This window comes from Patiria miniata, unplaced genomic scaffold, assembly GCF_015706575.1.
Source record: "Patiria miniata isolate m_02_andy unplaced genomic scaffold, ASM1570657v1 HiC_scaffold_24, whole genome shotgun sequence".
Lineage (NCBI taxonomy): Eukaryota > Metazoa > Echinodermata > Asteroidea > Valvatida > Asterinidae > Patiria > Patiria miniata.
The window spans coordinates 11,686,358-11,711,640 of record NW_024037063.1 but is presented as its reverse complement, the minus strand read 5'-3'; the positions used below and the strand labels follow the sequence as shown (position 1 = coordinate 11,711,640).

The 25,283-nt window shown below is 38.8% G+C and overlaps 1 protein-coding gene and 1 long non-coding RNA gene across 2 annotated transcripts; both read left to right on the top strand.

The window, feature by feature from the left end:
- The first annotated feature begins 15,116 nt into the window (after nucleotides 1-15,116).
- LOC119731946 (circumsporozoite protein-like) lies at nucleotides 15,117-16,449 on the top strand. Its single transcript, XM_038205256.1, has 3 exons — nucleotides 15,117-15,122; nucleotides 15,862-16,052; nucleotides 16,098-16,449. The coding sequence occupies exons 1-3, from the start codon at nucleotides 15,117-15,119 to the stop codon at nucleotides 16,447-16,449; spliced, it is 549 nt and encodes a 182-aa protein (XP_038061184.1).
- Nucleotides 16,450-17,727: 1,278 nt separating this feature from the next.
- On the top strand, nucleotides 17,728-18,719 carry LOC119731515. The gene is made up of 3 exons (XR_005271459.1): nucleotides 17,728-17,839; nucleotides 18,435-18,485; nucleotides 18,679-18,719. It is a non-coding gene; the product is annotated as an uncharacterized LOC119731515 (long non-coding RNA).
- Nucleotides 18,720-25,283: the final 6,564 nt, after the last annotated feature.

The window sequence follows — 25,283 nt, the reverse complement described above, 5'->3', positions numbered from 1 at the left end:
AGGACTCAGAAACATATGATTCATTTCTGCTTAGTATCAGTGCTTAAGAAAGGTAAGTTTTAAACACCATTTTAACCATTTAATGTATGAAGTGAAGCATGATCTTGCTGTGTGCCACGTTAGCACACATTGTCGTGTTCAACGGGTGTATGGGAGCATCACACATGTCGATGGCCTAGTGGTGTTTAGGGTAATCCTTACTTTTAGGACCCCGTTCCTATAAAGGAAGGGAAAGACTCACCAAAACAGTTGACTAAATGACACTCAAAATTGACATTCTGATACTTCTTCTGACACATCTGAACAATTGGCAATGACACCTTCTTGAATATCAGCAGGATTAATTTTGTGGAAAGAGGGCAGGGCTTTGATTTATGAGGGAAATTCAGGGGTAAAAGACGACGATGACAACCAAAAAACAGACTCAAAAACCAAGATGGCAAACGTGAAAGCTTGATGCGATGAAAGCTTGATGCTGATTGGCTGATAAAAATAAACATCTTATTTATTTTAAGTCTGGTTCCCAGACCAAGATTCAGGAATAGTCAGAATCTTTTTTATCTGAGAACCAGACTAACTTATTTATTTTTAGTCTGGTTCCCAGACCAAAAGATTCAGGAGTAGTCAGAATCTTTTGGTCTGGGAACCAGACTAATTAATTTTTTTAGCAGCCAATCAGCATCGGGCTTTCATTATGTAGGGCTTTCACGCGTGTGAGAACTACAACATGCACGTCTGACTGCCAAAAAAGGTAGGAAAGTCGCATTTTCTTCGAACGTGCTTTTAAAACTACAACTAACATGAGTTTATATGAAGAAAAAAGACTGCGTTAGCCTGCAAAAGTCACTTTGGTACTGGACAGTCAGCTGCAAAAGTCAGTTTTGAACAGAACTTGTAAAAAATAGAGGTGTCCTAAAAGTAAGGATTACCGTGTTTAGCGCTAGGCATTTTTCAAAATGGCGTCTTTAAGATTAGAAAAAAACAGTTAACTGCTTCTGAAGGGTGGGTTCTCAAAATAATTATTAATTGATTTAATTGCAGTGAAATCAGTTGCCTGCAGGTGAATTATCAAGGAGTAGACCAAGTTAAATTAAGACCTGAAATTCAGGAATATTGTGAACACTGAAACACTCCATTTTGGATGAATAATACTTGATGTTGCAACATAAACTTCTTTTGTTTTAAGATAACAAAATGGCTGCCACTATTTATAATATCTCTGAAAGCTTTTCAATATTTTTTCAGTAAGATTCATAGCCAATTTCATTCATACTAGTTGTATGGTTATTGTCTGAGGGGTTATGTAATAATTATATTCCACAGATATGAATGCAAATTATGCTAAGATATTTATACAAATTAATTAATTAATTAATTAATTCCACATGAAATACTTGGGGCTACTGGACCGCCATTTTTCGGGGCTACTGGACCAGGCGGGCAAGTTGCCCCAACTGTGTTAATCGTATTTCCTTACGATTATTTTTGCTCTATAAATGCATCATTTGTTTGTTACTGTTTATCCAAGCTATTATGAGGCTGCAATATAACAGTATTATTATTTTTTGTCTTCCTAATTACAGAATGGTGCGGAAATATTGTGCTACGAAGCGTGGGACTCAAAACAAATGGGAGGCAGACTCAATGAGTAGAGCCGTTGCTGCAATAAAAAGTGGCGAGATAACCAGTCTTCGACATGCATCAAAGCTATTCAATGTTCATAAAACAACATTGACCAGAAGGTGCAGGAATCTGGTAGACGAAGATGCCCCAGCACACAAGCCAACAGCTCTCACCAAAGCTGAGGAAGACCAGCTGGCTCAATGGTGTTTGGAGAGAGAATCGCGTCTGTTTGGGGCTACCCATCAGCTGGTCTGCGAGACTGCATAATTATGCCATCGCTTAGAGATGTGGCAGGCCACATCCCTTCAACAAGATTACGAAGAGGGCTAGCTACGACTGGCTTCAACAATTCTACAAGCGACATCCACAATTGACCATGAGAAAACCAGAAGCCCTCTCTGCTGCCCGTGCCAGAGCCATGAATGAGGTGGTCATCGAGCGCTACTTCCAGTTACTAGATACCACGCTCACAGACCTGCAACTGACGGACAAACCTGCACAGATCTTCAGTGCAGATGAAACCGGTCTTTCATCGGTTCACAAACCACCCAAGATCATCTGGCGGAAAGGCAAGAAGCAAGTGCACTCCAAGATAAGTGCTGAACGTGGCTTCAACACTAGTGTACTAGCATGAGCCAATGCTGCCGGTAGTTTCATCCCCCTTTTGTTATTTTCAAAGGGTCGCGATTATCCCCAGCCCTCATGCACAATGCTCCATCAGGGACATTGTTTGGATGCTCGGACACATCCTACATGAACTCAAAGCTGTTCTTCCAGTGGATCCAGTTTTTCATACAGCAGACCCCCCCCCCCGGCCCGTCCTGGAATCCTCATAATTGATGGCCATGCATCCATATCAGCCTCGAAACCGTTGAGTTTGCGAAAACAAGCCGCGTTGAGATGCTGTGCCTGCCACCCAATACAACCAACTGGCTGCAGCCACTTGACCGATCAGTTTTTGGCCCCATGAAGACAAGCTATGACAGGGAATGTGCCAACTACATGAGCCAACACCCAGGGAAGGTTGTAACAAGATACGAGTTTTCAGAGCTGTTTTGCCGAGCATACAGTGAACACGGCTGTTCCAGCGCATAATAAAGGCGCCCTCTGTCGTTCCAATCGCGCAAGTCGAAAATCTTCGTATAATGACGTCATCCACACTCTCTGTGGGTCGGGCCAAGCGAGTTTTATTTTTATGAATATTTATATCTGAGAATCTTTGGTTATGTGATTGGTAGATGAATCGGTCAAAGTTCAAAAAGTTCGTTATTTTCCCCTCTTTTCCATATATAAATATCAGCTCATGAATATTAAACTACTAAAAACGGCTCAGTTCGGCCGAGCTGATTTCCGCGGTGTTCGGGTATGTGACAAATTTGTCACATTAAAAGGTGTTTTTCTCCAAACAAGAGGTTTTCTCCGATGTAAGGCCCACATCAACTTCGTTTTGGAGATACGTGCTGCATATGTGTTCGGTTTGAAGGTAAGGACAGCGGTAGACTTGTTGATATTTAGATGCAAAAAGTCACATATTTTCGTGTGTGTGCGGAATGCCAAACGGTCGGGTTTGTTGTAACGCGTACATTGTACACGCGTGTACAGCACGCATAGCCCTAGCGCCTGAAGGTTAGCGACAACTCGACCGTTTGCGTGTACATGTACGTGTACGGGCACGCGTGCGGACCTCACCCGTGGTTCGTGCATGGACGAAGATCCTCCGTACGGGCCCGGTGGGCGTGATATAAATGTACATCACGTATGTTTCAGCCGCTCATTTAGTTTGCGCGCATGCGCACTCAAAATATGAAATACTGATAATCAGCAAACATGGATGCCTGCGGTCGCAGTTTGACCCACTGAAGTATCGGTCAACATCACGCTCGAAGAACTTTGATAAATTTTTCTTTCCACGTGGACAGGAATGTAAGGCAATCAAAGTCACTTTTGCAAACCTTAGCGCAAAAAAACAGAGAGTATTTGATGCATTTTTTTTTGTTTTCCGGTGTCGTGTAGTACGAAAATATTGGGTCACAAATACAAAACAGGCGACAGCTTAGGGGATAATTTTTCAGTTTTGCCGAGTAATTGTAAACTTGTCTTCACTGAAAAATGGTAAAAGATGCCGTGGAAAGTGCGATGTTTAAATATCATTTAAGTCGGAAACCGTTTCAATGAGAAAAATAAGGTCTCACGTTATACGTTTTTTCGTTGAATGTAGCGTTAGTGTGCACGTACCTGTACACAGACCCTGCGGGAATCTGGCCCGTAAACATGGCTAGCCACGCGCCGCGCGCGGCGCTCCGTTTGTAATCTTTCGACGCGTGGCAAATAAATGTATACATTTAACTGAAACGATTTACAACTGACTGGTTCCCGCCCCTGAAATGCAGTTAAGTACGATCACAGAGGGCACTGGGACCAGTGTATTTGTGCACGAAGCTTTCAAAATGGGTTTACTCGAAAAATGACGATTTTTATAAGCTACAGGTTTCCTTCCTACATAAAATCACCTGTAAACTGATAAGAATCTATCATCCTTTCCGATGGTTCTACGGCTGATCTAAGGTAAACCCCGCAAATTGTCAAAATGTGTAAACCAAACTCAAAAGCGGAAGATTTTTTTCCTTTTCATTTTGTACGTTTTTTGTCCATAATTATTGGGTTTTTTTTATATTTGAAAAGGTTTTTAGCGCCGTTACCACACGGTAGAGACAATTTAAATCTTTGTTCACTTGGTCTACTGATAATTTTCGGTTTGAATCATCTTTTAAGTACGTTTGAGAAGGATACATTTTAAGACATGAAAACCAGACAATCGTTCAGTGCGTCGTCTGCTACCGCTCTTTGCAAGCCGACGACGCGGAGGAAACCATTGCGCATGCGTGAGAAGAGAACTAAATGCACGCACGGTCTATGGGGCTGAAACATACGTGACATGTACACGACATGTCGTGTGTTGTGCTACAACTTAACCATACATGTACATGTGAAAGATTTTCATACAATTACATCAAAAAGGCCTAAATTGGATGGTAAAACAATGTAAAAATAGAGGAAAAACATTTCAGTACAATTTGATTCTGACAGTCATGAACATGATGAAACTAAAAGTAGGTAGGCCTTACATGTCTGACTACTCTTTTTTCTTGTTCATGCAGAACTTATTCTGGAATGTTTGACGTTAAATTAATTTCAGGTTTTGCATGTTTATTCGGTCATGCTTAGCCAAATTCATTTCATTTTAATTTACATGTAAACACATTACCTCAGCTTCAGCAGGGACATGTAAATGGGCAATTTTTAAATGAAGGTGTTTTGTTTCTGTGTGTTCCTGTTCCATGGATCACAAAGCTTTCAAAAATGTTCAGCCAAGACTTTGCACAGGCCTACCTGTGCACCCCCCCCCCCCCATAAATAAATAATATAAATACAAGTTATATGAATATTGTTTATTGTTGTCATGACATGCATGATACATCATGTACATACATGCACCACTGCTTTAGTATAACATGTAGAGCTTGGAATGCATGGCTACATTTCTCCCATGCAATATGCCCCACCCCCACCCCGTAATAACAAAATTGAACATGTGATCCTGTTTTCTGAAGAAAAAAAAACATTTTGTTATGATTTTCCAGGAAGTTTGCAGTATCATTCTCCTGGGAGAAGAGGGTTCTTGTGTCTTCTGGAGCTCTGGTGAGATGGTGGTGTGATGAGCCGTTGACTAGTCGTGATGAGCCGTACAGTGGAAGTGAACATTTCATCCAACATTTGTGCATGGAGGATCAGAATTACACAGACATGAGCATGTGTTGGGTGTATTTTTCGTAACTGAATGTGTGCAAAACTGTGAGATGTCATGTGCACTGCTAGACTTGAGCAAAAAATGCCCTCTCCTGCACAGCCTTGATCCGACACTGTGCATACATGATACATTCAGAACTTCCAAGTATTGTCTGCTACTCTGCTTGCCAAGGAATCACTCTGGAAATGAGGCTTGGGATTCACACGTCACACATGATCACATGCGATGGACTGGTTCTCGCTCCCATAATATCCGACAGGTTTACATGTTAATGCACATTTATGGCCATTGATTGGATCACCTCTCTGCACATGTGCGGTGTCATTTTGTTATTTTTGAAAATGATATTTACGTTCTCGTGCATGGATGGCAGTTGAATACATGGCTATCACAAAACTGACTCAATACATGAACCATAACCAGTAGGCAAAATGGCCGTGTCTCTACTGAAACTGCATTATTAGGGACAACCTTGTTGCCATTTTGCAATGGGCTGGATCCGTGCTTACATTATCACTGTGATTGTGACCTAGGCTAATGTGCATACACCGGTAGGAATTCCTCCAGGACTACTGCGAGCTAGTTTACACTCCTAAGTGCCAAAATTGTGAATTAAAATACAACTGCACATTAATTTTACTGAAAATCAACTAATTGTTGACACTACTAAAATTCTCTTTAATTAAATAGTTTTATCAGTGTTGTTTTTTTAAAGTGAGTAATTACGCTTCTAATAAAAAGTAAGTAGGCCTACTTTTCCATACTTTAAAACGATGAGACTCTTACGTGTATGTGAATGTTGATTGTCTTTTTCAGGTATACTGGGACAAATGGGAGACAGTGGATTTCACGAAATGGGCAGCCAACATAAATAATGAAATAAAGTAAAACATGAATATTACCCTGCCAGTTGTTTAATCTAATATTGGAGTCTGCCTCTGCTTGTGCCACATTCAGTGACTGCAGGCAGCAGCCTCTACTATCTCTGGGGGAATGCAGCAACCTCTATGTGCTGTGTGATGGCCATAGATTTCAGCAACCTTGCTGGTTACTTTTGCTTCTTGGAAGGGTTCTGGACAGAAGTATTGTGCAGACCGACTCGAAACCGTAACCGACCCGACCAAAAACCGACTTCGTGTCTGGCCGGCTCGGTTTGTCCATCATTTCAGTCGGGTTGGTCAGTTTTATGTTTGCAATTTTCAGGTTGGGTCGCGATGGGTCGGGTCGGGTCAGATAAATTAAAAATCCGAAATAAACCGAAAAAAGACGGATACAGTTTGGAAATTCACACAATGCAGGATTTGGATTATATCTATAATGTTTCTGTCGGTTTGGCCTGGTTAACCCGACCCGAAGCACAAGCCTACTGGACGGGAGGTTTCGGTGATTGGATTAAGTTGGTTTGGGATGTACGCTTGTGGACATGCAGGACTGCATTTGCTCGAGTTTTTCAATTAATGAAAAATGTTTGAAGTGTTAAGTGTTGCACCAGTAGTGGTTTTAGTTCATGGATATAGACTGACGCTGTGCAAATAGGGGAAGGATATTGTTTCTTTCATGCAATGTTAAAACCATTCCAAGCAAACGTGGAACACTAATTAACTTCAGAAGGTCTGACCAACAGGAGTCTGATGTAGAAAGCTCATGCTTAATAATATTGGTGTTCATACGAAACTATTTGTATTCTTTACATGCTTGACCTGGCCAGAGTTCTGCTGAATTTCCCCAACAAACCGCCGGCCTGTGAGCTTCAGCGCACGGCTTCGCTGCGCTAAAGCTCAGCGGGTAGGGCAGGGCGACAACGCCGTGTCAACGCCGCGCGTGCCCCGGCGGTGTGTTCACGTTCTACAGCTATTGCGCCGTGTGATATGTGTGTGTACCGTGCGGTGGTCTGTGAAAAGTGGGAGTACATGTGTATTTGATCAGTTCTAAACAAAATCTACCGCTGTCCTTTGGATGAAATTTCATGAGTCGTTTAACTTGGTCATGATTCACAAGAAGTGACCAAGGAATACTTGGGGAAAACCTCGTATCAATAATAAAATGGGATTTTCCTCGGGGATTTTTAACAACTTTCCTAAACGAACAGCGACATAAAACTTGACGCCCGAAGCGTAATTAAACCCAATTTTTACAGATATTCAGAAGTTTGTGGGCCAGCTCAATCTCCCGAAATGTGTAAACTATAGTTATCTATCAGAATTACTGTATGGCACCATAATTCATTGTGTAAGTCATGATTTCGAGGCAAATTTGGAGCATGTTTTTCGTGTTTTGATTTCGTGAAATTTTCGGACGCCATCTTGGATTTCCAAAATTGCATGAAGTCATCACTTTGCGGCACTGGAGTTAAGAAACGCTGTACCAGTCAGTGTGCAGCCTACTCGATAATGAGCCACACAGCGAGATTTTATTTGCAGCGCGTGGACGGTCTCGGACCGTTCGAGATTGCACGAGGTTTTGCGAGTGTTCGGTGGTGTCCCTGGATAAAGGGACAGGAAACCCGTTTCGTAGCAGTAGCTGACTAAAAATGGAGTGGATTCTGAAACTACGATAATTTTTGCGTCGATTGATACCATTTTTTGCTGATTATTACAAGCTTAAAGTTATAAATAAGCGATGTGAAATGAGAGGTGATTCTCGAACTTTTTCGACGATGCCTGTACTTTTTTGGTGCTCCTGACTGTTTTGGGACATTTGGGGACAAAATTCGTCACTTTCTGGTAAGTTGAAGAGTTACGCTTTCGAACCATACCATTTCCATCTCTGCAGGTTCTACCGCCAATTTTAAATTTGATACGAAATATTTGCGAAAATTGCATGATTGCAGTCGCAATGTGCGATTCGAATGACGTCATACGTGTATTTTGTGCACGGGTTGTGTGTACTGTGTGCGTATTTTGTGGGTGCATTACCACCGATGTCGACCATTTTGTCGACAATAGGTTCCTACCCGTTAGTTTTGCATGTCGCAAGTACGAACAATGTTTATACTATACGATTAAAAATCAGAATTTTTTTTTAATTCATGAAATTAAACAGGCATCACTCAAGATGGTCCTTGTCGGTCAATTCATGTCAGTCATAAAATATGAAGAACAATTCTTTTCTGGTAATTTTTTCAGATCTTGCGGTGGGGATGGGATTTTTTTAAGTAGTCGAAACAATTCCTTCCTAAATCAGCAAAAAAATACATGTAGATAATTACTTAGATTTGTTTTCTCTCTTTCTGTTTTCTTACAGGCCAAGTACGCAGAGTGATCGACCATTTTCCCTGTCAAGACTAGTTGAACACAACACCTGAACTTGCAGACAGTTCGCAACTATTTCAATGGAACTTTATTTACCATGAAATGAAACTTAATGCTGCGACCGGATAAGTGTTGTTCAAATCCGACCAGAAACCGACCAAACTTGCTTAAGCTGACTTTCTGTTAGGTCGCCATTAGCCTTGACCAAGGCTATCACCTTGTTCCCATACGAGCTTGTTCCCGCTACCGCACACCGCGCGCGCCGCGACACAACCACGAGTTGTACTATACTACGAAAGCCCTGTAGTGCCATCAAGTATATATTTCGCCAAGTTCGTTTTTATGAGTTATATATTTCGCCAAGTTCGTTTTTATGAGTTATATATTTCGCAAGGTTCGTTTTTATGAGTTATATATTTCGCAAGGTTCGTTTTTATGAGTTATATATTTCGCCAAGTTCGTTTTTATGAGTTATATATTTGGCCAAGTTCGTTTTTATGAGTTATATATTTGGCCAAGTTCGTTTTTATGAGTTATATATTTCGCAAGGTTCGTTTTTATGAGTTATATATTTCGCAAGGTTCGTTTTTATGAGTTATATATTTCGCCAAGTTCGTTTTTATGAGTTATATATTTGGCCAAGTTCGTTTTTATGAGTTATATATTTCGCAAGGTTCGTTTTTATGAGTTATATATTTCGCCAAGTTCGTTTTTATGAGTTATATATTTCGCAAGGTTCGTTTTTATGAGTTATATATTTCGCCAAGTTCGTTTTTATGAGTTATATATTTCGCCAAGTTCGTTTTTATGAGTTATATATTTCGCAAGGTTCGTTTTTATGAGTTATATATTTCGCAAGGTTCGTTTTTATGAGTTATATATTTCGCAAGGTTCGTTTTTATGAGTTATATATTTCGCCAAGTTCGTTTTTATGAGTTATATATTTCGCAAGGTTCGTTTTTATGAGTTATATATTTCGCCAAGTTCGTTTTTATGAGTTATATATTTCGCAAGGTTCGTTTTTATGAGTTATATATTTCGCCAAGTTCGTTTTTATGAGTTATATATTTCCCAAGGTTCGTTTTTATGAGTTATATATTTCGCAAGGTTCGTTTTTATGAGTTATATATTTCGCAAGGTTCGTTTTTATGAGTTATATATTTCGCCAAGTTCGTTTTTATGAGTTATATATTTCGCCAAGTTCGTTTTTATGAGTTATATATTTCGCCAAGTTCGTTTTTATGAGTTATATATTTCGCCAAGTTCGTTTTTATGAGTTATATATTTCCCAAGGTTCGTTTTTATGAGTTATATATTTCGCCAAGTTCGTTTTTATGAGTTATATATTTCGCAAGGTTCGTTTTTATGAGTTATGTATTTCGCCAAGTTCGTTTTTATGAGTTATATATTTCCCTAGGTTCGTTTTTATGAGTTATATATTTCGCCAAGTTCGTTTTTATGAGTTATATTTTACGGAATTACGGAGTTTTATGAAGTTACGGAGCCCCTAAAGGGACATCCAAAATTATTTTTTTATCTCGTGCGCACGACATAATATCTCGTGCGCACGAGATAATTATCACTGGCGCACGACATATATCACGTGCGCACGACATAATATCTCGTGCGCACGAGATAATTATCACGTGCGCGCGACATATATCTCGTGCGCGCGACATATATCTCGTGCGCACGACATATATCTCGTGCGCACGACATATATCTCGTGCGCACGAGATAATTATAAGCATTAACGGAGCTTGCGCATGTCGTGCGCACGAGATATATGTCATGCGCACGAGATAGTATGTCGTGCGCACGAGATAAAAACATAATTTTGGATGTTCCTTTAAGGGCAGCGTACCAGACACGCTGCTTTCGTTACACACAAACTCGTCCGCTGCAAGTGCAGCAAGCTCCGTTAATATTTATAATTATCTCGTGCGCACGAGATATATGTCGTGCGCACGTGATAATTATCTCGTGCGCACGAGATATTATGTCGTGCGCACGAGATATTATGTCGTGCGCACGTCATATATGTCGTGCGCCTGTGATAATTATCTCGTGCGCACGAGATATTATGTCGTGCGCACGAGATAAGAAAATAATTTTGGATGTCCCTTTAGGGGCTCCGTAACTTCATAAAACTCCCTAACTCCGTAAAATATATCTCATAAAAACGAACTTCGACAAAATGTATCTCATAAAAACGAACTTCGAGAAAATGTAACTCATAAAAACGAACTTCGAGAAAATGTAACTCATAAAAACGAACTTCGACAAAATGAATCTCATAAAAACGAACTTCGACAAAATGTATCTCATAAAAACGAACTTGGCGAAATATATAACTCATAAAAACGAACTTGGCGAAATATATAACTCATTAAAACGAACTTGGCGAAATATATAACTCATAAAAACGAACTTGGCGAAATATATAACTCATAAAAACGAACTTGGCGAAATATATAACTCATAAAAACGAACTTGGCGAAATATATAACTCATAAAAACGAACTTGGCCAAAATGTATCTCATAAAAACGAACTTGGCGAAATATATAACTCATAAAAACGAACTTGGCGAAATATATAACTCATAAAAACGAACTTGGCGAAATATATAACTCATAAAAACGAACTTGGCGAAATATATAACTCATAAAAACGAACTTGGCCAAAATGTATCTCATAAAAACGAACTTGGCGAAATGTATAACTCATAAAAACGAACTTGGCGAAATATATAACTCATAAAAACGAACTTGGCGAAATATATAACTCATAAAAACGAACTTGGCGAAATATATAACTCATAAAAACGAACTTGGACAAAATATATACTTGATGGCACTACAGGGCTTTCGTACTATACCGTTAGCCTCAACGACCCTTGCATGTGCTTTGTGTGCATGTACGTACGCCCCACACACACTTCCGCAAACAGCCGTACAGTAAGTCGAGGCGGAAGATAGCCTTGACGCAACCGTGGCGAATTCTTATGTGTTTCTTTATAGTTTCGACCGAAATCGGCCGAAAATTTCTGATGCGCATATTTACACGATATCCAATCAAAGCCCGTAAACTTTGACCCGCGACATACATATTCATGATCCCGCAAACTACTGTATACACCACGTACATGTACTTGTATGTACACGTATGTTCACTCAAACTATGTCCAGGTATTTCAATCCCATTTTAAACCATTTCTCCAGTTTTATTACAAACAAATGAAATATGCCGCTATATGAGTGAACAATTGTTCAAAATGATACTATTACAATGTATTGCGAATTGGACAGTTCAAGACAGTCCGCCGACGTTTTGTTGGTGCAACAGCGTACATTATCACGCCGCTACCTGCCCGTGCTATTCTGACAGCGAATGTAGGGAACAGGTCAACTCGGACCCAGGTCAAATCGTACCCATTTAATCGAATGCAGGTTAACTCGTATCTATAAGCACCCGTATGAATTAACTGCAAGAAACGAACTATTGACTTTGGGATGGAAATATACGAAACTGTCAGGTACATGGTGAAAAAAAACTCTCCCTGAATTCGTACCATGTGCAACATACATCTCATACGTACGACACATGTATTTTAACGCGTACGTATGAATCGTATGTCGTATATACCTATGACATACGTACGACATGTAAGTCGTAGATGTAAATCGCACGAGATACAAGTCGTTCTCACAAGATATGTTGTATGTACGACATAATCGACAAACAAGTCGAACATACGAGTTACAATTCATATTTTGTACACACGAGATATTAAGTCGTACTTATATACGACTTTGTCGTATGCGACATATATCGTACCCTGTCGACTCGACTTATGCACGACATATATGTCATACCGGCACCTGTCGACATTATGTCATATGTTTGATATGTCATACCCTGTCGACATATGTCGTACCCTGTCGATATTAGTCGTACCCTGTCGAAATATGTCGTACCCTGTCGATATATTAGTCGTACATACGACATATAACTTATAAGTTGTTCATACAAGTTAAAATCAGTCTTACAGAATAAGTTTGCTGAAGGAGGGTTTTTTTTCCCCATATCCCCTTGACAGCTTAGAAGAAATACCCCTCCCCCCCCAAAAAGTCAGCGGTAGATATACTCAATAGTGTGAGCGCTTTTTTTGCCGCTGAACGTGAAAGCGCAGCGTGTCTCACTGCACGGCGCCAGCCGGGCCGGTGCCTACAGTGGACGGCCCCAACGTGGCCTCTGTGCATGGTGACATCGTTTTTGCCGGCGTGTGGTTTTGTACCGTTTGCCGTTTTTTGAAGGTCTAATTTTTCATCCTTTTCATTTCATTTTCGACCCAAACTATGTGTAACTTTATAAATATTATTCTACTATTATTTAAGATTTTAAGGGGGTGTTTTACAATAATTATTGTTACCACAGGCCGTCTGGTTTATAAACCTTTGGTCGTACTATGCAATTTAATAAATATTAAATTTTTTGTCAGCCGTTATCCAATGAGAGAAGACTATTTACCATAGCGCGTACTAATTATCATATTCGGCATACACGGTTGCGTCAAGGCTATCTTCTGCCTCGACTTACTGTACGGCTGTTTGCGGAAGTGAGTGTGGGGCGTACGTACATGCACACAAAGCACACGCAAGGGTCGTTGGGGCTAAGGGTATAGTCACTGATCTCTATATAAAGAGATCAGTGGGTATAGTACATTGTGATTGTGTCGCGGCGCGCGCGGTGTGCGGTAGCGCGAACAAACGCGATCCTATGGCAACAAGCTGATAGCCTTGGTCAAGGCTAGGTCGCCATAAGTTTGTCCATCATTTTAGTCGGGCCAGGTTGGTTTCGGTATTGCGTTTGAAGTCTTCTAATTGTGTTGAGTCAGTTCAACTCGAAATAAACCCAAACAGTTTGGAAATTCACACGGAAGAAATGTTGCAACCTGAGGCCACTTTTTTTTTCATAAATTTCCAATGTTGTTAGATAATACTTAAAATTGTCTTGACTCTACATTGACTTTGTACACAATCATGGAAGTGGCGTCAGGTTGCAACATTTTTTCCGTTGGTTTTCCTTAAACTTTTGTCGGGTCGGATCAGGTTGGTTTTAGGGAGTTCAAATTGGTTTCCGTTCGGATTCCGGTTTACAAAATAATGTTTTGGATGGTTTGGCCTGGTCATTCTGACCGGACACACCACTAGACCGAAATCCTTATTTTTTGCATGCCTAAATTCAAAGACGTGTTGTCAACAACCCACATATCAGGCGTCAAAGATTTTCATGGCATGCTGTATTCAGATCATGTATAAAAAGAACCCTGAAGAATCAATTCAATCATTGCTGAATTTCCACTTTCTTTCTTTTTCAATTAAGTCATTTTGTGAGTGTGCTGTTTATTTAAAAAACAAAAATATGATGAAAATGTCTGCAAACAGCTATACACTGCATTCTAAACAAAGATTGTAAAGATTTTAAAGATTTGTGTAATTGTTTGCATATTTAACTTTTATTGTCAAGGAATGGAGCAGTTCAATGGCCTTGTTATTGTCCTAGGTTGAGTTGCTTGTGGGCAAGCTTGGGTAGGGAATTTATATTATAAGCTCATGAAATATAGCAAGAAAGTGTATACATGTACATCCTAGAGCGAGCATTATTAACCTCGCACTTTGAAGAAAGTTTGGCTTGCATGTATTTTTAAGTTCATTTTTTTAAAGTTGCTTTATATTTATAATTAGGGCCTAAGTCATTCTCTGTTTTCAGAAACTTTCTTTTGTAAGCAATGTTTTGTAAGTGTAAGTGGTTCAAGTTTCCAGGGTTTTAGTAATATGTTAACTCACTGATGTAATGATTAAATCCAGCTCAAAAGTATGTAACTTTGCACTTCTGATTTTATGATTAAATCGTTTTCCAGAATTTCAGTCATGAAAAGAGACATGCCTTTGATTATTTGTGTTTATATTTTCATGTTCATATAGTCATACACATTGGTTTTTGTGTTTATATTTTTCATGTTCATGCACATTGAAACTGTCAACAAACAAAAAGCATCTAGAAAATGGGAGACATTATTGCCAAAAAATAATGGAATTATTACATTAATCTTAAATCATAACGGTCTAGAAATAGGAATAGCATTGAAAGTATATTATTTTCTTGCACAGCTAGTCGTTGAAACTTTGGGAGAGGACACATCGCCAGTTTATATTCTATAGTCGGGCACATTTAGTTCGAGATTATAAGATATCCATAAGCACGCATAGAACGGGGTACCCGACATACGGAAGCCTCGTGTGCTGTTACGTGATTGGTCAAAACGCGTGTTGGTTGCGGGTCTTGCCCAATGAGGAATGTACACTCATGCTGTGCGGCGCTTACACGTGCTTCCAGAGTGTAATTTTTTTCGTATCCTGAACGTTCAGAATGGCCGTAAATTTTGCGTGCTCCTGACTGTTTTGAGTACTTACATGATTCATGGTTATGATAATTTGTGCATTTAATAACAAAGCTTCTCATCAAACTGTAAAATGATGCTGCACGGTTTTGTTTTATATAGAACAAAGACGGTTTTCGCAAACCGAAATTTCTCGACAATTTCAGTAAAACTTTCATCCTCATATTTCTTAAATTCTTAAAATACTTTATGAAAATTTTAGAAATCTCATTTCACAATTAGGCTTGAGTATTCTTTACTATATTTGTGAGTAAAAACTTTCTTTTAAAGACTAGTTATCAAAAAAATGAATTTTCAAATGTGGTCCCCCGATATCATGAATATTCATTTTACCAAGCGAGTTATGCATACGCTGCAAATAAACGCAAGCACTTTTCCGAACCCTGCGCACTGACTGGTACGGACAAAATCGCTCAACTTTATTTACGTTATGTCTATGTGAGTGAAACGGCCGTGTAAATCAGCCACCATTGCCAATGCAGTTAGGCCTATTGGTTTTTGGGCAACAGAGATCTACCCATTTAACCCTGCAGCTGTCCCGAAAGAGGCATTTGCACCTTCAAAGGCATGGGAGTTGGCAGATGAAGAAGCAGACGTAGAAGCAGAGGTAGAAGCAGAGGCAGAAGCAGAGGCAGAAGCATAGGCAGGAACAGAGGCAGGAACGGAGAAAGAAACAGATACAGTACCGAGACCACCACCACAAGATATCCCTAGTACATCACAGGCATCGACGAGCCGTCAGCCAAACCTAACACCAGCGAGTACTTCACAGGCATCGACGAGCCGTCAGCCAAACCCAACACCAGCGAGTACTTCACGGGCATCGACGAGCCGCCAGCCAAACCCAACACCAGCGAGTACTTCACGGGCATCGACGAGCCGTCAGCCAAACCCAACACCAGCGAGTACTTCACGGGCATCGACGAGACGTCAGCCTAACCAAACACCAGCGAGTACTTCACGGGCATCGACGAGCCGTCAGCCAAACCCAACACCAGCGAGTACTTCACGGGCATCGACGAGCCGTCAGCCAAACCCAACACCAGCGAGTACTTCACGGGCATCGACGAGCCGTCAGCCAAACCCAACACCAGCGAGTACTTCACGGGCATCGACGAGCCGTCAGCCAAACCCAACACCAGCGAGTACTTCACGGGCATCGACGAGCCGTCAGCCAAACCCAACACCAGCGAGTACTTCACGGGCATCGACGAGATCTCAGCCAAATCCAACACCAGCGAGTACTTCACGGGCATTGACGAGCCCTCAGCCAAAAAGAGAACGGGAAACAAAAGCAGCTGAAAAAAAGAAGATGACAGAAGAAAAGAAAAATGCGCGATAGCAAAAGAAACAACAAAGACAGGAGGGGGAAAAATCCAAAGCAATCGCCAACAAACCACGCCCAGGTATTAGCTGCCCACCTACAATCTCAGCTGGTGACTCGGACAGTGACAATGAGATAATTGAACTAGTGGATGATGATACGTTCTGTGCCAAGTGTAATGCGCCTTGGATGGCCGATGAGCCTCGGGTTTCATGTAGAGGGTGCAGCGAGTGGTTCCATGAGGACTGTACCAGATGGCGAGGCGATATGAACTTGTTCGTGTGCACTGACTGTAGTGGCCTATATAGTTTGGAGGATCCGATTAATTAAAGTAGAGTACATGCACTGTGTATACTGCAACATTTGGATGATGTTTAAAGTATATTAGTCTTATACAGTACATTGTACATGATTTAGCCCTCCCAATTGCACATTTAAAATAGAAATTGTCGGCGTTTGTGTTCCATTTACAAGTGTTTAAAATGATCGTTAGCTTGTAAGCAGAAAAAAATGGGAAGAGTTCCATATACGGACAACACTTAGTTTTAGATAGTAACCTACAAGCCATGAAAAGCAAAGACATGCCCTAAAAAGTTAAATTAAGCAGTGAGAAAGTCGAAGCATTTACTCTAATAGGAAACACTGAATTTTTCAGAGCAGTCTCATACACTGTAAAACGCGAGAAAATGTGACACGTTTAAAAAATAAACGCAGTGTTTTAGATTTAAACACTATGTGACACACATCATGTGTTTTTAAACAAAACAGTTAGCGTTAATGTCAACAGTGCTATAGGGTGTTTATTGTGAGATCGGTTTTAGAAAACGTTTTAACTGTTCAATTTCACTAGTTAGCATTTTGTTTATTCCAAAAGAATAACACTTTATTTAAAAAAGGCTTATTAACTAATTAGGACACTAATAATAACTCAATTTAGTTGTTTGTGTTCAACACCTAATAAACACGGTACACGTCACGATGTTTAAATATGACCACGTGATGTTAGGTCTTAACCAATAGGATTAAATCTGATTGCGTGCTGGCATAATCAGGCCAGTTAAATGATTACGCGGCACCGAAAGACAACCGCCATTTTTCTGACAATAATCTGGGCACACTAATAGAATAATGTAATGGCGAGAATTAGTATCGTCATTCGTTGTAACAAAATTTGCATCGGGTAATGAAACAATATACATGTATGATGTAGTCTCACAGAAGGTACTAACAGTTGGTCATGACCTAGGCTGGAGGTCAAGTTTGGTATGCATATTGCCAAGTCAGCAAGAGTACTCAGATGCAACGTATTCTGTGCATGCAGTACGACGGTTGTAGTTTGAACCAGTTCTGGAAGCTTCCACACAGGTGGTAAGTTTTGTCTTTTGTGTTGTTTGATTTAATTAATCCCGATATACAATATTATAGATTTTGAAATATGAGAGGAGACGAATTAGTGGGAGCAATTAGTGGCCAAAGGATCGTGTGATAAAACATGAATATGAAGGGGAAAAAACAACCCTGATTTTGATTTCCTCATATTATTTTTCTTGGATGACGCTGTTGTTATACAGTATAACTGCTGTGCAGCTCACAATATTATGAAGGAAGTTTTGTATTTGACCCACATTATAGGGTGGTCTATGTTGAGTGTTTACTTAACATGAGGCTATAAGCCTATGGGGCGAATTACAATTGCAAACACGCAGTGTCAAAATTTTTGTAATCTTTGAAAATTCAGTGAAGTGGATTTTTTTTGAAATCGTGATTTAACTATTCAATAAAAGCATGCTAGTGTTATCACCACTGCCTAAGTTATGTAAGCTGAAAGGGACCAGCATGAATGATTTTGAAAAGAAAATTCTAGTATTTGTAAGGTCAGGTACAAATTGTTTAACCATAATTTCCATTTCACATGATTTATGGGCGTATATTGTTTTAATATTTTCTTTCTGTAAATTTTCAGGGTGTGTCTATTCCCTTGCAGATGAAAGAAGCTATTGACCTTAAAAACACGGTAAGTGTCCTTTGGCATTGATCGTCATTTGGCAGTGCAGTGTGTGATCGTAAAGATCAGCTGTGTATAAAACTTTTGAAAAACCCGCAGTGCGTGTACATAAAAGATGATCCCCCATTTTTAGTACAATGCAGTATATCACAGGGATTCAAAACCATTTCGTTTTACAGAACGTGTTATGTTTTGAATATAGGGTCCTCTGTAGACGCTCGATGTAATTGCATACATGTACGTTGAGCAGAAAACCGAGTTTGAACGTGGCGAGGGTACGAAGACGAGGAGAGTGCTAACTATTCATGAGGTAATTTTGAATGATGATAGTTGGCTGAGATTCTATCTTGCATAAGAACCTTTCAACTTCCACTGGAAATTTACTCTGGCGGTAAAACATCATGAAATGAAAAAGTAAAGCATTCTAGGTGAATACAATTTTAAAATACAATTTTAAATACAAAGTCTCCGTAAATACCTACATGACTGCAAAGTTATTGGTACGAAACTGTGAAAAGCTTGCCTATTTTCTTCAGATTTTATTTTTAATATTTGATCCATGATCAAGCTCAAGCTGTAACTTTACAGTCTTTGTGCACATTATCTCTGATAACAAAGGTTAATATTGACGTGAGTCCCAAAAAGGCCGACAATTGTGCAATTTACTTTTGAACCCAATTTTGTAACCACTTTTCATATTCTTCCTGGAGTAAACTTTATTATTGACATGTCATTTTAGGGTCTCCATTATTTCTATTGACTGTGAGCATGGTTTCACTTTCAAAGTTGATCGGTTTTTGTATGGCTCACTCAGAAATCTTGTTTATGTCACAGAATGCTGCTGAACCAGACAGAGTATCTGCATCAAAACTACAGTTTACATTACACGTGGAGACACCATCAAGAAAGTCTCGAACTACAACACGTACAATGATGCGCTTCTTCTCCAGCCTCGGGGTACTATGCCTTTGATTTGGATTATCCAAAGTATTTTCACATGCTTTGAGTTCTTTTCAAAAAATCATAATCAGAGAAAAATTTTCCTGGCAGATTCCAGCGAATTCATGCAATTCACTACAAGGTATTTGTGTATAAATTAATTGGATATATTGTTGAAATCTCAGCTAAAGATCAATACTTAGTTTACCACTTCAAACTATAACGCAAACCTTCACAGGTTTTAAAAAACAAGTATAATTCATTTGCAGTTTTACTTCTAAATCTCATTGAATTGGAAAATAATTGTTTTAGACCTATTTACAGATATATTCATTTACTTCAAATTCACCCTTTTGTGTTTGTTTATGTTTTTGTTTCTTTGTTTTGATACCTGTAAAAAAATGTAATTGGCCTTAATGTTACGGGCTTAAAAAAGGGATGGTTGAAAACATACTGATAGGCATGGTAGTATATTCACATAAATGTCACATTATTTTTGCTGTCGTGATGTAAAATATTCTCTAGGGGTGACCATAAAATACATTTGTATTTTATTGTGTCCATTTTCATGATTCGATAAAACTCAATAGGCCTTTCACCACAATCCTAAAGGTGAAAATAAAGACAGCTTTGTGAAGTGCCCTAAATGCGTTTATTTCAATGTTGTTAATATTGTGACTGAAGTTTTACTTGCAATTTTGAATACTGTTCGAAAACTAAACACACACTGTGAATATAAACACTTGAAAATAATAATAAATGGCGTCCCATGTTTAAAATCTGTCACAGGCAATAAACGTGTCACATGTTTAAAATTACAACAGATTGACGTGTTTTCTTTTTGACTGTGTGTTTACTTTTTAAACGTCAGTAGTATTTAAATGTTAAACGCCTTTGATGTATATATTTTAAACACTGTTCCGTTTAAAGATTAAACACCGTCAGTGTGCTGATTTTAAACACCAAATATGTTTCCAAATTTAAAAACTGTCACAGATTAGTGTTTATTTAGGTGTTCTAAACCTAAACACATGGTTTACAGTGTATGGTTAGTGCACAGAGTGTCAAGTGTTGACCGTGTATGAAACTCTTTCCAAAAATATGTTTGCAATTACTCAAGTTGCTTACAAATTCTCTCCAAAAGCAAGGGCATGTATAAAATTAGGCTCGTAGAGATAAATACATCAATACGCTTGAAAAAAATACTTCAAAGTATGATTAAGGAACATAAAATGCCCGTGACAAACATCTCTGTATTGAACTCAGCATTCCAAGAATAAAAATTGCGTGATTTTTTTTTTCTGAAAAAAGTTAGAAACTCTTTAAATGGTGTTTAAACAATTAATTGAACTCATTTGTGCTTCTAAGATATTTACAGTTGCTTATTTGAATGTTTTATTATCAATTTACTGGTAGCATCAGTCATTCTTTACACTTTTGATGACAAATATTAAAGTTTTATGATGCGGACCACTTGCCCAAAGAGTGGGGCTAGTGGTCCACTTTTGGATTTTTTTTTGATTAATTAATATTCATAAGATTAATTAATGTGATCGATTTCAGTTGTTTGCAATAAACAAGCAAGTTGTTTGGTCATGTAATAAAACTAGTTTTATCCCTTTCCTGGATTTCTTTTATATTGTTAGAATTGAAAAATTGCTTAAGTGGTCCAGTAGCCCCACTTTCCCCTACATGGGCACTTATTTTAATATCAGAGATGTGAGCCATTTGTAGGTATCTCTGTCATATGATCTAATAGTTGAAAATAAAACCTGCCAATTTTAGTACGAGGAAAAAACCATGGCCTTCAGAATTCTGCCCGCCACAATGGACATGTTCTTTTAAGATTACACAATCGACTTATTTACTATAATTAATACATTTTCACCTCAACCATCAACCTGTAGAATGTAGCCATTGACAACTCAAACCCCCCCCCCCCCAAAAAAAAAAAAAAACTGCCTCTGCTTATATCTGCCCTGGCGGCCTGCAATGCGCATCTTCAAAATAACACGCATGGGTCAGTAGTCTTCGAGTGCAGTTTTAAAAGCAAAGTGAGCCGTTTAAAGGGAATATATATACAAGATTTGCAAACATCAAAAAATAAAACTACCAAATTTCTATGAAATACTGTACTTGACTGTTAGTGAAGCACGGTCAAAAGCATACCCTGTAAGACTTATGGCACCTGATTTCTGTCATTTTCAAGAAAAGTGGTATTTTTGTATCAATTTCCAATGCTGGTCAGAAAAAAACTGTTTTCAAATACTGCCCCCAATTTACCATATTTAGTTAGTCGACATTTTGTTTGCAATCGATTGCATACCTTTGAACGGGTACAAGCCAGCTAGACTGTTTTTCTGACCATACAATCCCCTGGCTTCTATAAATTGCTGTGTTTCATTTAAAGAGGGGTCAGGGAACCAGACTAAAAGAAAATGATAGATTCTTGGGTTTTCCAGCATCTATGAACACAAAACTACAAGTGCGTGTAAGTTTGCTATAAAATACTTACCCCCCAAATACAGCCGTTTCTGAAAATTACAGGAACAAAGTATGTTGTGCATTCCTCTTTATAAGCTTATGACATATGCAATGACATGTTGGCCACATTAGGCAGGTGGCCTCAATACAGAGTTTAGCCAAATGCAGGTGAAATAATTGTAACCTTTTGAAAGTATTTAATGCTGGGATGCCGTAGAGGACATCAAGCAAGTGTTTTATGGAGTAAAATAAACTTTTTTTTGTTATTGCTTGATGTAAAAATATCGGATTTGAGCCTCCTTCAGTGACGTCATAGAACATACCCCAAAATCCACATTAAGCTACCACCTACAAAAGTCTATCATACTTTTCTGACATCTATACACATGTAGGAAAGAAAAAAATCATAGTGGCGATTAGTTCCTTGAGATGGTACCAATTTGTGAAATTTCAGGCCCTGGCTCATGGACTAATGTTCCAAGGCTGCTTTCTTACATTTAGTAAATTCCTTCGTGTATGCTTTGTTTTATTACGGCATGGGGCCACAGGGCCAGGGGCCGCTTTAGTTCTATCTCACCAAACGATGTAGCTCTCGATATAATTGCAGTGTTATTTGTTTGTTACAGATAATGGCAAATATAAAAGACTAAAAGACCAAATGCATCTTTATGTTTATGCTCGGTAGACAGCAAGTGGGGGGGGGGGGGGGGGGGGCTATGCAAGGATTTATCGGTCTACTGAGATTTTATGAGGAAAAAGTTGCAGCAGAGGGTAATAATTAATATCTTTTTTTATGGAAAGGATTTATCGGTCTCCTGAGATTTTATGAGAACAAACTTGCAGAGGTAAAACGTGAATAGCTTTTTTTACTAAAACGAAACTACACTGGAATTGGCGTTAAGCATGACTAGTTTTAATGAAAGCCCTTTCCACTCATTTTGGGTTGGGGATGTGTCACGGAGAACCTGCTCTTTGTTAATCTTGAGTACAGAATGCTAGCAACGTCAATAAAACTTCTAGTTGAAAAGAAAAAAAAACCTTCAGGGGAAAGGTATGAACATTTGCCATATTGAAAGATCGAATGAAAAAAATCCTGGCAAGCACAATCAACTTTGCCATGCACCATTGTCATGGCTGAGGTTATTGCTTTCGGGTCAAAGCTTCCAACATGGAATAAAAATATCATAGACATGTCATGATTTTGGATACCTTGAGAGAAATATCAATTATGCACTGCCTGAAGATTTAAAAAAATACCTCCTCTTGATATTTCTTATACCAGATGTGCCCCTGTCTTGATGACAACTCAAATACAGACTCTGACTCTGAATTCGAGTAAATTTGAATGATTGTCAGGGAGTTTCATCAGAATCAGAAGTGATATACAGGCACAATTTTCAAGTTAATAAATGTTCGTAATTATTAAGCTCATTTGGGAGGCTTTGGTGGTTCATTAAATCAGATAAGCCTATTGCAGTATGAAAAAGAACTAAAGTTCCATCTGGTTGCAAAAAAATATTATATTTATTACATATATGAATGTATGAAAATACCAAAAGTGGCAACAAAATCATATTTAATTGTCAGGAAGACCAAACATTACTTATTTTTTCCCTATGAAAACTAACATTTTGTGTGCAGCAATTTTATGGAAATACATGTGCACTTATTTTTATATCAGAGATGTAAGCCATTTGTAGGTATCTCTGTCATATGATCTAATAGTTGAAAATCAAAACTGGCAATTATAGTACAAGGAAAAAACCATGGCCTTCAGAATTCTGCCCGCCAAAATGGACATGTTCTTTTAAGATTACACATTCGACTTATTTACTAATATTGATACATTTGACCTATCAACCTGTAGAATGTAGCCATTGACAACTCAAAAGCTTTTTTAAAATGAACCTTCTTCACCAGGCCCCCCCCCCCCAAAGAAAAACAACTGCCTCCGCTTATATCTGCCCTGGCGGCCTGCAATGCGCTTCATCAAAATAACACGCATGGGTCAGTAGTCTTCGAGTGCAGTTTTAAAAGCAAAGTCAGAAGTTTAAAGGGAATATATATACAAGATTTGCAAACATCCAAAACTAAAACTACCAAATTTCTATGAATACTGTACTTGACTGTTAGTGAAGCACGGTCAAAAGCATACCCTGTAAGACTTATGGTACCTGATTTCTGTCATTTTCAAGAAAAGTGGTATTTTTGTATCAATTTCCAATGCTGGTCAGAAAAAAAAACTGTTTTCAAATACTGCCCCCAATTTACCATATTTAGTTAGTCGACATTTTGTTTGCAATCGATTGCATACCTTTGAACGGGTACAAGCCAGCTAGACTGTTTTTCTGACCATACAATCCCCTGGCGTCTATAAATTGCTCTGTTTCATTTAAAGAGGGGTCAGGGAACCAGACTAAAAGAAAATGATAGATTCTTGGGTTTTCCAGCATCTATGAACACAAAACTACAAGTGCGTGTAAGTTTGCTATAAAATACTTACCCCCCAAATACAGCCGTTTCTGAAAATTACAGGAACAGAGTATGTTGTGCATTCCTCTTTATAAGCTTATGACATATGCAATGACATGTTGGCCACATTAGGCAGGTGGCCTCAATACAGAGTTTAGCCAAATGCAGGTGAAATAATTGTAACCTTTTGAAAGCATTTAATGCTGGGATGCCGTAGAGGACATCAAGCAAGTGTTTTATGGAGTAAAATAAACTTTTTTTGTTATTGCTTGATGTAAAAATATCGGATTTGAGCCTCCTTCAGTGACGTCATAGAACATACCCCAAAATCCACATTAAGCTACCACCTACAAAAGTCTATCATACTTTTCTGACATCTATACACATGTAGGAAAGAAAAAAATCATAGTGGTGATTAGTCCCTTGAGACGGTACCAATTTGTAAAATTTCAGGCCCTGGCTCATGGACTAATGTTCCAAGGCTGCTTTCTTACATTTAGTAAATTCCTTCGTGTATGCTTTGTTTTATTACGGCGTGGGGCCACAGGGCCAGGGGCCGCTTTAGTTCTATCTCGCCAAACGATGTAGCTCTCGACATAATTGCAGTGTTATTTGTTTGTTACAGAGAATGGCAAATATAAAAGACTAAAAGACCTAATGCATCTTTATGTTTATGCTCGGTAGACAGCAAGTTGGGGGCAATGCAAGGATGTATCGGTTTACTGAGATTTTATGAGGAAAAAGTTGCAGCAGAGGGTAAAAAATTAATATCTTTTTTATGGAAAGGATTTATCGGTCTCCTGAGATTTTATGAGAACAAACTTGCAGAGGTAAAACGTAAATAGCTTTTTTACTAAAACGAAACTACACTGGAATTGGCGTTAAGCATGACTAGTTTCAATGAAAGCCCTT

Coding starts and splice junctions, on each gene's coding strand:
- LOC119731946 (XM_038205256.1), top strand. Junction 16,053..16,097: donor GCCAAACCCAACACCAGCGA/GTACTTCACGGG, acceptor ACCAAACACCAG/CGAGTACTTCACGGGCATCG.